At 37.7% G+C, this 14687-nt stretch overlaps 2 protein-coding genes across 2 annotated transcripts in view; both read left to right on the forward strand.

The window, feature by feature from the left end:
* The window catches only part of LOC130457135 (protein fantom-like), a 38170-nt gene extending 29696 nt beyond the window's left edge, over positions 1 to 8474 (forward strand). The window contains exons 3-4 of the mRNA XM_056815885.1: positions 2899 to 3031; positions 7759 to 8474. Coding sequence (XP_056671863.1) covers positions 2899 to 3031; positions 7759 to 8122 — 497 coding nt within the window. The 3' untranslated portion in view covers positions 8123 to 8474. The remainder of the gene's footprint in view (positions 1 to 2898; positions 3032 to 7758) is intronic.
* Positions 8475 to 9797: 1323 nt separating this feature from the next.
* Positions 9798 to 14687, forward strand: part of RPGRIP1 (RPGR interacting protein 1) — a 39082-nt gene continuing 34192 nt past the window's right edge. Inside the window, exons 1-3 of the mRNA XM_056810013.1 lie at positions 9798 to 9826; positions 10321 to 10479; positions 11170 to 11275. Of these exons, the coding sequence (XP_056665991.1) occupies positions 9813 to 9826; positions 10321 to 10479; positions 11170 to 11275 (279 nt within the window). The 5' untranslated portion in view covers positions 9798 to 9812. The remainder of the gene's footprint in view (positions 9827 to 10320; positions 10480 to 11169; positions 11276 to 14687) is intronic.

A 14687-nucleotide genomic window follows, 5' to 3' on the forward strand; every position in this document is an offset into this window, starting at 1 on the left:
AATATATTTTTAAGGGGACAGCTGGGTGGCTCAGTGGAATGAGAGCCAGGCCTAGAGATGGGAGGTCCTGGGTTCAAATCTGGCCTCAGACACTTCCCAGCTGTGTGACCCTGGGCAAGTCACTTGACCCCCATTGCTTGACCCTTACCACTCTTCTGCCCTGGAACCAATACACAGTATAGAGTCCAAGACAGAAGGTAAAGGAACCAATACACAGTATAGAGTCCAAGACAGAAGGTAAGGGTTTAAATAAAAAATTTAAAATTACAATCACTCACAGCCTTACATCATACTAAATTCAATGTCAGTTTTAGCTTCTTTTAGAAAAAAAAATCCTTACCTTTTGTCTTAGAATCAACACTATTGGTTCTAAGGCAGAAAAGTGGGAAGGGCTAGGCAACAGGGGTTAAGTGACTTGCCCAGGATCACACAATTGGGAAGTATCTGAGGCTAGATTTGAACCCAGGACCTTCCTTCTCCAGGCCTGGCTCCTATCCACTGAACCACCCAACTTCCCCCCCCTAGTTTTACTTTCTTAAGAGCCTCTCTCCCTCTTGTCCTTTTGTAGTAATTTATTAGTTACATTAAGGTGGATAGTCTATACTGATTATGAGAAATAAAGGAACTGAAAATAATTTGTGTTATGCATGTAAGGGGAATGGGGTGGCAGGAGAAACAGAAAGGTCACAGCCCTGTGGACAATAGGAAGAACTGAGAATTTTAAAAATATATTTCATTTTTTCCCTCAATTACATATAAAAATAATTTTAGCCTTTTAAACATTTCTGAGCCAAATTCTCCCCTTCATTCCTTTCCTCCTTCCTCCTCCCCAAGACCATAAACAATTTGATATAGACTTTACATGTACAATAATGTAACACATTTTTCCATATTAGTAATTTCTCAGAAGAAAATTCAAACCAAAAAAAAAGGTTAAGAAAGAAAGCGAAATATAATTTATTTCAGTCTGTTATTCAGACTCCATTAAGAATATCTTAGGTATGGAGCATGAAGATAATGCTCCTAACCCTGCTTTTTTGACAAGGGTTGCTGATGGCTGGTCAGCAACTTAGGGAGGCCTCTAGTGGGGACCAAGGATGTAGCTCTCCAGTTCCATCATAAGGAAAAATATTAATAAAATCCTAATTTACTATGAATACATTAAATAAACATATAAATTCTCTGCTCTACTCATAGTGCTAGCAAGGCAAGTAGGCATCTACCACCTCTCTACCACACATCTGTTTTGTTTCTTTTCCCTCATACATGCCAACAATGTCAAATGTCAATTTTAACTTGATTTCATGAATATAAAAGAGGGTTTTTTTGGTTATTGTTGTCTCAGCACTTGTTTGGTAGAGTTGGGATGAAGCCCAGACACAGTCGTAGGGAAGGAGATGGTGTGATTTACTCTGGGCACTTTGTTCCCTGTGGATGGCTCTCAGGATTTCCTTGGTCTTTAAGCATAATAATAATAACAACAACAACAACAACAACAAGAATTAAGTCTAGGAGGAAAAGACACTTAATGCTCTTCATTATACTATACTATATGGGCCACAGCATTTACTGCTCAGCTTTAAAAAGCTGTTCCATGATCAGAAGATCCATGGAAGACAAGTTGAGAAAAAGAAGAGTTCTATAAAGAAAGCCACAATTTGGCCCAAGCATATTGTTATAGATAAAAGAAAATTACAAATCCCAGAACTACTCATTTTAGAGTTGGAAGGAACTTTAACAATTTCATCTAGTCCAATCCTCAATCAAAAACAAAAACAAAAAAGAATAAAAAAACAACTTTATAGCATACCTGACGAATCAGTCAACAGACAATAGTCACCTTGACTTAGACATCTTGAACTCAACACATCCAAAAGTAAACTCATTATCTCACTCTCAAAACCCTACCCTCAGAGAGGAAGTCCTGGGTTCAAATGTGGACTCAGACACTTCCTAATTGTGAGACCCTGGGCAAATGACTTAACCCCAATTATTTCGCCTTTATTGCTCTTCTGCCTTGAAACTGATACTTAATATAGATTCTGAGATAGAAGGTAAGGGTTTAAAAAAAACCAACCCATACCTTCTTCCAAACTTCAACATTCTTATGTAAAAATAGACTCCAATCCAGGACTTCAATCCCCAGAAATCCTTGCTCCACTTCCCCAGAATGCCCTCTAATCTCACTAAATTCTCACCTGGGCCTAGAACGAGATGGGGTATTTAAATCTGATTGTGAATAGGCTCGGCCTCTTTTGGACTTCGGTTTTGGAGCAGATGCGTCTCTTTCATGATGTGAGGTTATCTTGTCCAAGCCTCTCTGGCCTAGACATGTGCTTTCTTCTTCTGTATTTTCTTTAATCCTTAACCTTTAATAAACCTCATAAAAATATAATACTCCTTGCAGAGAGAAACTAATTTCTACCTGCCTCAGTCTCCCCTAAATTTTAATCTTTACACTTATCAAAGGCCACATTCTCACGCCATCACCTAAGCTCCCAATCTAGGATTCATTCTCTACTTCTTTCTCTGACCCCACCTATATCCAATATGTCGCTGAGTCCCATGGATTCTCCATTCCTAACATCTCTTCTATACACACCTTTATCTCCACCAAAGGTTTAAATAAAAAATAAAATGAAATGAAAGATAAAAATAAAATAGAATAAAAGATAATGTACTTGACCAAAGTCACAATAGTAACAGAGGTAAAATTCAAACTCTAGTATTCAGACTCCAAATCCTAAGTTTCCTACTACAATATATCACCCCTAGCTAAAGAGTTATTAAAAGTAATAAGTGAATAAAAATGAAGCAAAAGTTATTAGTATCTTTAATATTCCTTCTAGCTTGAAGGGCTATAATGCTATGATTCCTTTTCTCTTTCTGGAACTTTAGGTAGGAACATAAAATCTCAGCTATACTTGAGTAAGATGAGCAGGAAGGAATTAGAGGACAATTTTTCTCGACTTCAAGAGGAGAGTTTGCTGATGAAGGAGTTATCTTGGAAGCAAGAGGATCAGATCAAAAGGTACATTGGAATGATTTTTTAATGCTAGCAGCACTTTGGCAAGGATATATTATGCCAACATGAAAGTGGCAAAGATGAAATGTTTACAGAGATGTCTACACTTCCCAGAGATAACTTAAAAACAAAGATGACTTGTTTTGAAAGTAATTTTTGAGGTGATATCATCATGGTAGCTTTATTGTAAAGAGCAAATACTGATGTCCTTTGATAGAATCAGAATGTTCCTTGAAAACCCTGGCTTGTTCAAATTCTTTGGACGTTAGGCTCAACTGCCCTAGAAGCATCCCCTCTTCCAACATGCAGCAATATTTGTGCTCTTGCAACAGAGAAGGAAGCATTTTTAAATTGCTGCTTTTGAAATTCATGGAGAAACTGTTGTTAATAAAATTATAGCATAAATGCAATGATCTGGGACAATCCTGAAGGACTTATGACAAAGATGAGAAAGAACTGTTGGAGTCTAATGGATGCAGATCAAAGCAGAGGGTCTTCCACATCAGTGTATTTATGGTTTTATTTTGGAGTTTTGCTTTTGTATGAGTGTGCAATATGGACAATCATTTCCCTTCTTCTGGGCACTGCCTTTCCTAGTGCAGTCTAAGTTCCCAATAGCATCTGTGGCTGCCTTATCACAATATGAGAGTCCACGAAGAGCCCCAGACTTAAAGATTGCTATGATGTCCCTCTTCATTCTCCTCTTCTCTCAGATAAATGTTTTCTATTCTTTTAACTAATTTTCATATGAATCATCCTCAATGACAATAATAATGGCCAACATTCATATAGCTCTTTAAGGTTTGCAAAGTACTTTATATGCATATATTGTCTAATTTGATCATTTAACTTCAAAGTTAATAAGGATCAAAAGATATTTTTTCTCATGGTTTTACCCAATGGTGGGGTTTGCCTATATTAGTGTTTGGGGAGGCAATGGAGTTGTTTTTTTTTAGCCATCTAATATTTATTAAGTGTTTTCTGTATACAGAGCTGGTCCAGATCTTTGTGATATATTTCTGTAATCTCTTTTCTAGTATTTTGTTTAACGTTTTTGTGTCAATATTCACTAGGGAAATTGGTCCATAGTTTTTTTGTTTTTGCTCTGCCATGTTTAGGTATAAGCATTATATTGATATTGTAAAAGGAATTTGAGAGGACCCATTCCTTGTCTATTTTCCCAGATAGTTTGTATAGTATTGGAATTCATTGCTCTTTGAATGTTTGGTAGAATTCACTTTTGAATCTATATGGATCTAGAGATTTTTTCTTATGGATCTTATTTATGGCTTCTTGAATTTTTTTTCAGTTATTTAAGTACTTATGGTTTTAAATAAATGCTACTTATATCAAGGAAAGGCCCTTTTATTCCCATGCTTTCTAGTGTTTTTAATAGGAATGGGTGTTGTATTTTGACAAAGATTTTTTCTGCATCTATTGAGTGAATCATGTGATTTTTGCTAGTTGGATTATTTATATGGTCAATTATGCTGATAGTTTTCCTAATATTGAATAAGCCTTTCATTCTGGTACAAATTCTACCAGGTCATAGTGAATAATCCTTGTGATATACTGTTGTAGTCTCTTTACTAGTATTTTCTTTAGGATTTTTACATCAATGTTCATTAAGAAAATTGGTCCTAGTAACAACTCTCAGACAAAAAGACAAGGGTTAGGCAAACAAGGTTAAGTGACTTGCCCGGGGTGACATGGCTAGAAAGTATCTAAGGCAAGATTTAAACCCAGGACCTCATGTCTCTAGGCCTGACATTCTATCCATTGTCTCCTACCTGTCCTATTCTTGTTTGATTTTTAAAATTCTTTTTGAGCTCTTTGAAATCTTGTTGAGCTTATATCCAATTTTTTTTTTGAGACTTTGCTTATAACTGCTTTGACATCATTTTCTTCTGAGTTTATGTCTTGATTTTCCCTGTCATCATAGTAATTTGTTATAGCCACAACCTTTTTTCATTGTTTGCTCATTTTTCTAGCCTACTTCTTTTTTTTAAATTTTAAAAATTATTTACTTAATTATGGACATTTTTCTATGGTTACATGATTCATATTCTTTCCCTCCCCTTCTACCCACCCTCCCATAGCCAACGAGCAATTCAACTGGGTTTTACATGTATCATTGATCAAGACCTATTTCCAAATTATTAATATTTACAATAGATCTAACTTCTTGACTTTTAATACTATGTTATATTTGGACTCTGTTCCCAGCGTAGAAGGGGCACTGTCCCAGGGTTTAGGTCTTTTGTGCTACTATTTTCAGAGCTCTCTCTGGGGATCTGGAGGTTTTCTATGCCTCAAAGCTGGTATGATGATTAAGGAGAGGTGATGTCTGTTTTCCTGGCCTGTGCTCTCCACCCAGGAAGGAATCTTATTTCTGTACAGCCACCAGTGCTAATACTCTTCCTGGTCCTGGAAGTGTGACCTGGTCCCCCACTTTCCTGTAGCCACAATTGCTAGTGTTTCCCTCTTTCTTGGAATTGAGACTAGATCTACTCTCCAGTGAGTAATCTTAATTAAACACTCCTCTCCACCCCACCACCCAAACCAGGGCCCCTGCTCCCTTGTGTGTGCAGTGCAAGTGCTCTTACTCCTTTTGGCCCTAGGACTATGACCTGGAGTATGGGCAATGCCACAAGGTCTTGAACCCTTTGCCAGTGAAAGATCTTCCACGATCTCCTTTTGACCAACTGTCTGACCTCCTCCACCCTCCGTGGCTGTGAGCTCCCAGAGCTTCCAAAGCTTCTGCCACCATCAGTGTAGCTGCCTTTAAGCTCTGCTGCCCGCACCACAACCTGCATTATTACTCCCTCTGTGCTGGGTTCTAGGGCCCAGCCACTACCTTGGTCAGACAGACCTTTCCTGTCAACTCTTTAATTGTCTTGGTCAGGAAAATGGTTTCACTTGGCCTTTTGTTGGTTCTGCTGCTATAAAATTTAATTTGAGTTATTATTTTAGAGCTATTTGAAGGGAAATTTGAAACAACTTTGTTGAATGCTTCTCTACTCTATCATCTTGGCTCTGCTTCCTTAGATTGACCTTTTTATGCCTTTAGATGAATAGGAACCCACTCACCAAGAAGCTGAGTTAAGGGAGGTGTATCTCATGAGTTGGCCCCTGCACCAATCAAGTCCAGGGGATAGCTTTGTTGCCTTTTAGGGGGAAAAAAAAAACTAGCTTAATGCTTATTGCAGGACAGAAAAGAACCCTGGTAAATAGGATAGTAGTTCTATCACAAATGCTATCTGAGAATTTCCCATTAAAAATGTTTATTGATATATTTTGTTTTTATATTACCTACATTTCTCAATGTATTCTTCTCCCTCTCCCTCCCAGAGGGCCATCCCTTATAATAAAGAATAATAAAAAAGAAATAAATATAATAAAGAATAATAAAAAGAAATAAAGTGGGGAAAACTAGCCAACACATTGGGAAAAGTAAAATATTGGCAGCTTGGTAGTATAGTGAATAGAGGACCCCAGTCTGGAGTCAGGAAGATCTGAGTTCAAATTTGGCCTCAGATACTGACCAGCTTATGTGACCTTTAACCCTGTTTGCCTGTTTCCTCTTCTATCAAATAAGCTGGAGAAGGAAATGGCAAACCACTCCATTATCTTTGCCAAGAAAATCCTAAATGAGATGACAAAGAGTCACATAGGACTAAAATAAATAAATAATAACTTGCTAACTAGATGATAACTGTGGCACCTATCCAATTGAAGTCCTGCAAATGCTATTAGCATGCTCTAAATTTGTCACCCTCAGGCAAATCACTAATTACCCTGATTTAGGTATGGGTACTAGAGGAGGATACTAGAGACAATATCATCCATGAATCAGCTGAACATCATGTGCATGTTTTCCTAGGAGAAGAGAAGCTGTAAGAGGAATATGATAGCTTTTTATTTTTTTAATTAAATTCCATTTTTCAATTAACAAGCATTTATTTTCTCTCCCTCCTACTCCTCTCCCTTCCCCTTGGGGGGAAAATAATTAAAAAAAAAACTTGTAAACAAACATGAAGCAAATATTTGTATTAGTCATGTCCAAAAATGGATGTCTTATTCTGTATATTTAGTCTGTTATCTCTCTGTTGGGCAATAAATAGCACTCTTCAAGTATTTAAAAGGATGTTATATAGAAGAGGAATTAGATTTCTGTTTCTTCATTCAAATAGAAGAACCAGAAGTTGTGGGTAATTTCAGAGACAAGAGATTTATGACTTCATGTAAGGAAAAAAATTCCTAAAAATTCAAGTTATTCAAAAGTAAAGTAGGCTGCCTTGAAAAGAAATGGGTTCCTTTCATTGGTCCCTGTATAGGCAGTTGGCAAGGATGTTCCAGAAAGGATTTCAGTTCAAGTATGGTTGGACTAGATGACTTAAAAGGTCCTTCCAATTATGAGGTTTTCTGAGTCTGTTGACTCCTATCTCTTCCATGAAGCCTTCTCTGATCTCCCCAGTCACTAATGATTCCTCAACTCCCATCACCTTTTATTTTCCATGTCTCTAATGTAGTATTTTGAATTATAGTTCTCTTTGTATTTGTTACTTCCCCTTTAGAGTATAATCTCCATGAGATAAGAATTATGTCAAATACTTATTTTCTTCTCTTGGACCTGCCAGTGCTCTGCATCTTGAATTAAATTTTGTTGAATTCAAAAGATAACAAATGGTTCAAGGCAATAATAACAATAATGATTTTATTCTTTCAAATAGGATGAAGACAAAATTGTTGAGACTAACAGCTGATAGAAGAACTAGTGGGGAAGCCAATAGATCTAGTAGGAATCTGAAAACTGAAGAAACTATTGAGAACCTGAAGGACCAAGTATGGCAGTTGCAACGACACAATGAAGGACTCAACAACCGTCTTCTGATGTATAAACAGCAATTGCAAGTCCAGAGCTCTGGACGCTCTCCATATAGTTATGTCCAGCCTCGGATCAAAACAGGGAGGCGGAAGCTTCACACTTCTGATGCTCAAATTCTAGCAAAACTCAAAAGAGGTGAGAGAAGACTAAATCCTAATGGATCTGTGTCAGTTTTGCTAAAATATAGTCAAAACAAAAGAATTCATTGACAACATTCCCTCACTAGAATTACAGTAATAGGTGAGCTCTCTTTCCCTTTTGAATAATCTTTGAACAGATAATGTTTACTTAGTTGAATCTGTGGTATAATAACAATCTCAGTGTTTTTCTGGTGAGGCAGGATGGAGAGGGAGTGGGAGTTGGGTATAGACCCTAGGGATAGTGACTGCTAATTTAGCTCAAAAGCAGGGTTGATCCTGGGAATTCTTGTGGCCAGGGCAAATTCAGAAGGAATAGTTTAACCCTAAGAGGATCTGTACTATACCTTTCACTTTACTGTCAATAATTCTTGACCCTTCAAAACTCTACAAGTTAGTAGCAGGGAAGCAGCAGGTAGTAATGGCAAGGGGAAGCACATCCCAACTGGGAAAGGTAGGCTAGGGTGATGGTGCCTTATGGTCTTATTAAGGGAACAAGTATGGCAAAGAAGTTAGAGGATCCCAAAGGAATTAAATATAATACCTCCATTTTGGTGCCATAGAGCAAAGCCTCAGCATCTCTCTCTCTTTCTTTTTAAATCTCCATTAATATTTTATTATATTTTCCCTCAATTATATGTAGAGGCAATTTTTAACATTTAATTTCTAACATTTTTCAATCCAAATTCTCTCTTCCTTTCTCTCTTTCCCTCTCCCCAAGCAATCTGATATAGATTATACATGTGTTATCATGTAACATATTTCCATATTCATCATGTTGTAAAAGAAGATACATATCAGAAAAAGTCATGAAGAAAATAAAGAATGATATGCTTCTATCTGCATTCAGACTCCATTAGTTCCTTCTCTGGTGGTGGATAGCATTTTTCATCATGAGTCCCTTGGATTTGTATTGGATTATTGGATCATTGAATTGCTGATAGTAGCTAAGTCACTCACAGTTGATTGTACCATTTTGCTGTTATTATGTACAGTGCTCTCTTGATTCATCTCTTGATAGTTATCCTGTGTTCAGAGGAGAGTGTCTTTACAATGAGACCTGTGTCTTGAATTAATTAGTTAATTAGGAGAGGCTATGTTGGGAATACATTTTAGGGACTAATAAGGCTAATGATTTAGGGATACAGAGGCAGGAGAGCTAAACTTCTTATGCTTCCCATACATATACACAGATTTCTCCAGGATTTCTTTCTCAGCTATGCCACTTCAAGTCTGTTTGCCCCATCCCAAATATAGAGAAACTCAAGAGAGAGGGAGTGCCCAGATAACTGGACAAATGGCAACAATCACATTCTCCTGTTAGAATATCAGGGTTAGAGGAGCATAGATTCATGATTAATCACATATAATATTTAATTTCATATAGTACTGGAGTTTTAACCTACCCTTGCCAACCAAATCTTTACAATTAATAAAGCAAGTTATTATTCTAAATGTTCCCTTTCCTTTTCTCTTTTCTTCCGATTCATGAGATTCAGGGGTTTCATTGAATGTCTCAATTCTCAGGACAATTTTGCAATAAAAAAAAAATGAGATGACCTTCACTAGACCACAGTGCTATTCAGAGTAATCTCTTGACCTTGAGGGCCTCAAATCCCAGTGGGGCCTGGTGTTCTGGGAAGGCCTATACCACAGGCTCCATCCTTGGCCTGAATTTTTTCTTATAGGACCGCCTACCAGGCCAAGTTACACAGCTCCTCCTATGTACAAAGAGCATTTGGTGGAGGAAGTCAAAGCTGAGATGCCCACTGAACTGTGAGTTTTTTCTTCTTATCTGATACCCTTGTTCCATTAGCTTTATTTTAAAAACCATTACTCTGAGAAGAAATGAGTGTTAACTCTAGTTTCTTCCTTCTATGATTCAGGAAGATTGAAAATTAACTCTAGGAAAAATTCCAAATTTGCTTTTGAAACGAGAAAGGGGATTATATTCTGTCCTGAGAGGAAAGTACCATTTCCTTAGAATCCATTTAAGAAATCTTCATACATGCCTCTCTCTCTGTAGAAATTTCTTTTATATTTCTTTTTGCTATTTGGGATTTACCATTCATAAGAGCACCTTCCACCTGTCCTGGGGTAACTAATTCCCAGTTTCTTTTATCTTACATGAACTTCTAGTTCTAAACCCTATCTAAGCAACCAATGAAGCCAGATTTTATTATCTCCTCTCTTCTTTTGCTCTCAACTCTAAACTGTATGCTTTCTTTCCACAAAAACATAATTTCTACTATTACAAATTCCCTTATTAGTGTATGTACATCAAGCAGAGTTCAGATTATGACCAACAATACTGTGAAAGTGGATCAACAAGAATTGTCACCCAGGTCTCCAGAGAAGACATGGTCCAAAGATGAAGACAGTGAAGAGAAAAGTTCCTTAGAACATGCTCAATTGGCCACACAGTATAAGTATGACAAGATGCCACTCTCTTATAAAAACGACATTGAACTAAGAATGTTTCTTCCCTTTTAGAATTACCAGGAATGTTTCAGGTTAAAGTTAGCTTTGTAGAGCACCCTATAAGCCCATGATGACTGTGTAAGAGTTTGAAAATCCAGAGGTGGGTGGGTGTTAAAAAAAAAAAAAAAAAAATATATATATATATATATATATATATATACTGGGAATTCTACTTGATAAAAAGGAAACCAATGCTATTTCATCTCCAAAAAGCATTTAGTGAGTCCAGGGCTTCTTGCTGAATTAAAAAAAAAATAGGAGCCAAATGTCCTTGAAGAAAAGAAAATGGTATTCTTCTTTCGCTCCCCTAGCTCTCTGTAACTGGTGCATGGATGGAAGTCAAAGTGAGCAAAATAGCATTGCTGTGTCCTTCCATGGTCCCGTCCAACTTTTCCCTCTCCTCACTCCCTCCCATGCACCCCTAGATAGAACATGGACAAGTTGGTTGAATCCAGTTTATGGAATTAAAAGTATCCACTGGTACACTAGGAGGAGGAGAGGATATTTATATATATAAAATGTCCCCCTTTCATGGGGTGTGCTTCTGAGACAGCCCCAAGTAGATGAGGGAAGGGTTAAACACTAAATTCCCCAGCTGACCATTTCTAGTGCCTGCTCACTGAGTATTCTGCCTTCAGAGCATCTATTCGAGAAAACGTGGAACTGATCCAAGTGATGAGACTCCTGCACGAGAGAAGCGCAGCACTTGCGGCAGCAAAGGCACAAGAAGCAGACCTGCAGGAGGTGAGAGCTCCCCTGGTTTATCTATGTCACGAGGGGAAATAGGAGCTCAGGCTTGGCCACATATTGCACGTTCGAATGTGAGGGGAGGAAGGACCACCAGGCACTTCATTACTGATGCTCCCGAGGCTCCTCTGGACCTTGCAGGAGCTTCTCATGTTCCAGGGAGTCATTTTGGATTGCTGAGATGACTTGCTTTGCCAGTTTTTGTGAGAAACATCTAAATAGTATCTACAATGCTTGAACATCTTCTGCCCTCCACTAAATAAATAACACATGTACTATGACAGCTAGGGCTCAATTCTATTTGAGTGAACACTAAAAATATATATTTTGTTTTGTTTTTCCTTTAAAAACAAAACCAAACCTTACTTTCTGTCTCAGGGTCTATATTAAGTATCTGCAGAATGGTAAGGGCTAGGCAATGGGGGTTAAATGACTCATCCAGGGTCACCACACTGGGAAGTATCTGAGGTCATATTTGAACCCAGGGACCTCCTAATATTAATATTATTTCCCTAGCTATATACGTAACTAGTTCTGAGGAACATTCCTGAGATATTTATTTCAGGAATATACTGCCCGTCTATATCTATCTATATGCTTATGTGTATCTATGTATAGAGGATGTTGCAAAAGTTTTCATGCAGCTTTTTAACTTTAATAACTAAAGCTTAATTTTTATGTCTATGGCTTTACACATATGTATGCATGCATGTTTACACATGTGTGTGTGGTGTCCCAAAAGTCTTAGTATAGTTTTATGGTTTAGTAGCTATCCAACTATACCAAGACTTTTGGGACACCATAAATATAATTTAGGCACACACACGTGTATGTATACATATATTTACATGAATATATTTTCCATCACTTCAAGTACATTACATCGTAGTCAGTCACTTTCATTTATGAAGCAGTTACTGCGTGTGCCAAGCGGTGTGCTGATACACACAGGGGATAGAAAGACAAAACAAAGACCCTGACCTCAAGGAGCTACAGATCTACAAGAGGCAAAAAAGGACGAACAGACAGACAGACAGGCAGACAGATATGCCTTGAAGACAGGCTCTGACTCTGATGCATATGATCCAAGTGTGTACTCTGATCATTTCTTTAGAAATGAATACTTCTGTTTTTAATTTCATGGTTGTATTTTGAGTCTTTGGGGAGCATACAGTTGTAATAATGGATTATCTTCGATGTGTTCCAATAAGAAACAACTGGAGTTCATGAAGTCCTGTTTTCCCTGGAAGGCAACCATGCATTTAATTAGGTTCTCTACACCTAGAAAAGGAACAGACTTTGCCTTTTCTTTTAATCCATGAGTAAGTTTTCCTGGGCGTTTATGGTGTCATCTGAACCTTGGATTAGAGGGGAGTATGGCTGCTGCACTCTAGCCTACTGACCACATTTCAGCCAGTTGACTAAGTACTGAGCACTGGCTGTGTGCAGATCCCTTTATTCGGCCCAGAAGAAGGCACAGGTTGAGTGATAACTGCACAACATCCTTACACATGAACCCAAAAAGATATGTAAAGATACCGAAGGCTCTTTTCTTTCTTTTTTGAAAATTTAATTTAATTAATTAATTTAAAATATTTCCCTTGGTTACATGATTCATATTCTTTCCCTCCTCTCCTTCCACCCCCTCCTGTAGCCAACGAGTGATTCCACTGGGTTTAACATGTGTCATTGATCCAGACCTATTTCCATATTATTAATATTTGCTATAGGGTGATCATCTATATCCACTCATATCCCCATTGACCCATGGGATCAAGCAGTTGTTTTTCTTCTGTGTTTCTACTCCCACAGTTCTTCTGGATGTGGCTAGTGTTCTTTCTCATGAGGCGCTCCGGAATTGTCCTAAGGACTCTTTTCACCAAGATGAGATTAAATAAGGCTAATATGAGATAGGGTTGAAGCCCTGGTTCAGCCACTAAAATCCAAAACAAAAAATTAGAGATCAAAATCAGGTTCTCAGCTCAGGCTAGGGTAAGGAGCCAAACATCTAGGTGGATCATCTTCTTACAGTTGATCCTTTAAGAGTCTTAATGAAGCCAGCAACATTTTTTTTTCCAGCTCCCCAGGTTCTTAAAGCCAAGCTGGTTCCCTTTCTTTCTGTTTGCCCTTCCAGATTTCTAAGAAATCCTTATTATAAATCTTTCCTCAAAGCTAAGTTGCCTGAAGATGCAGTTTAATGGTGGTATAAGCAATTACTTGTGTTCTCTTAGTCTGAATATGGCTAGCAGTCATACTTAAAGGAGAGTACAGTGGACACTTTTGTGTAATCAGATTCTTTTTTTACTTCATTTTCAATTGGGAATTACATTAAGGGAAAAAGTAGGCAGATTGCCAAACTACCAAGTCAACTCTCTTATCTGTGCTAATAGAGAAAAGAGATAGTGTGGCTGAGTTTAAAGAATTAATCATCAAAAAAATCAGTTGTCTGGCTTTGGAATGACTTACTGAGGTGTAGGAATTTTTCCCTTTTCCCCAGCAGATGACCCTTCATACTTTTCTTTCTTAAAATTATATTAAAATTAGTTTACATTCTCTCAGCTCACTCCAACTGACAAGAAAGTATGACATAACATGACACCAATACACTTGGTGAAAGGTGGAAGCTAATTTGAGATTTTAAACATTCCATCAATGAGCAGCAAAGTAGATCAGCCATGTGAGAATGATTCACGGATCTTATCCTGGGCACTGACCATTTTAATCTAGAAAATGATGTGTTCTATCAAACTGCTAAGGGAGCATCAGTGATTCTTGACATGATAGGGAAAGGGAGGGGTCACAGATCTTTCTCTTTCTCACTTTCTCTCCCTCTCCTCTCTCTCCTCTCTGTCTCTCTCACAAACTTCTAATTCTGAAACCTTGAACCAGGTTACTAACCAGGTTATTAACTCTGCCCTTGCCCCACTCATCATCCCTATTGCTTTCAAGACCAAATGCCTGGCCACCCTTTGAAGGATCTGTGCTTGTATTTCTAGTTATTAGCAAAGTGTTTGGCACATAGTAATCCTTTAAATATTGCTTATTAACCGATCATTAAGGGTTTAGCCCTTTTCTTTCTAGCACATCTCAACATAAAATTGCAGGGGTCAGTGGAGTCAGATAACTATCTTTGCAATAAGGAGAAAGATAGGATTTTGATTTCATATAAAGTAATTCCCTCTACCAATGCAAGTCAATACCTCTGTAATTTACAGTCTTCGAAAGGTGCCTAGGGCATTCAAGTTTAAGTGACTTGCCCAGGGTCACACATCCAATATGGTTCAGAAATGAGATTTGAACTCAGGTCTTCCTGACTTGTAGACCAACTTCTATTCTGTCCCATAATAACATATATATTAGAATTTACAAAGCACTTTTCACACAACTCTATGATGTGTGAGTATTAATT

This window comes from Monodelphis domestica, chromosome 1 (genome assembly GCF_027887165.1).
Source record: "Monodelphis domestica isolate mMonDom1 chromosome 1, mMonDom1.pri, whole genome shotgun sequence".
Taxonomy (NCBI): Eukaryota; Metazoa; Chordata; class Mammalia; order Didelphimorphia; family Didelphidae; genus Monodelphis; species Monodelphis domestica.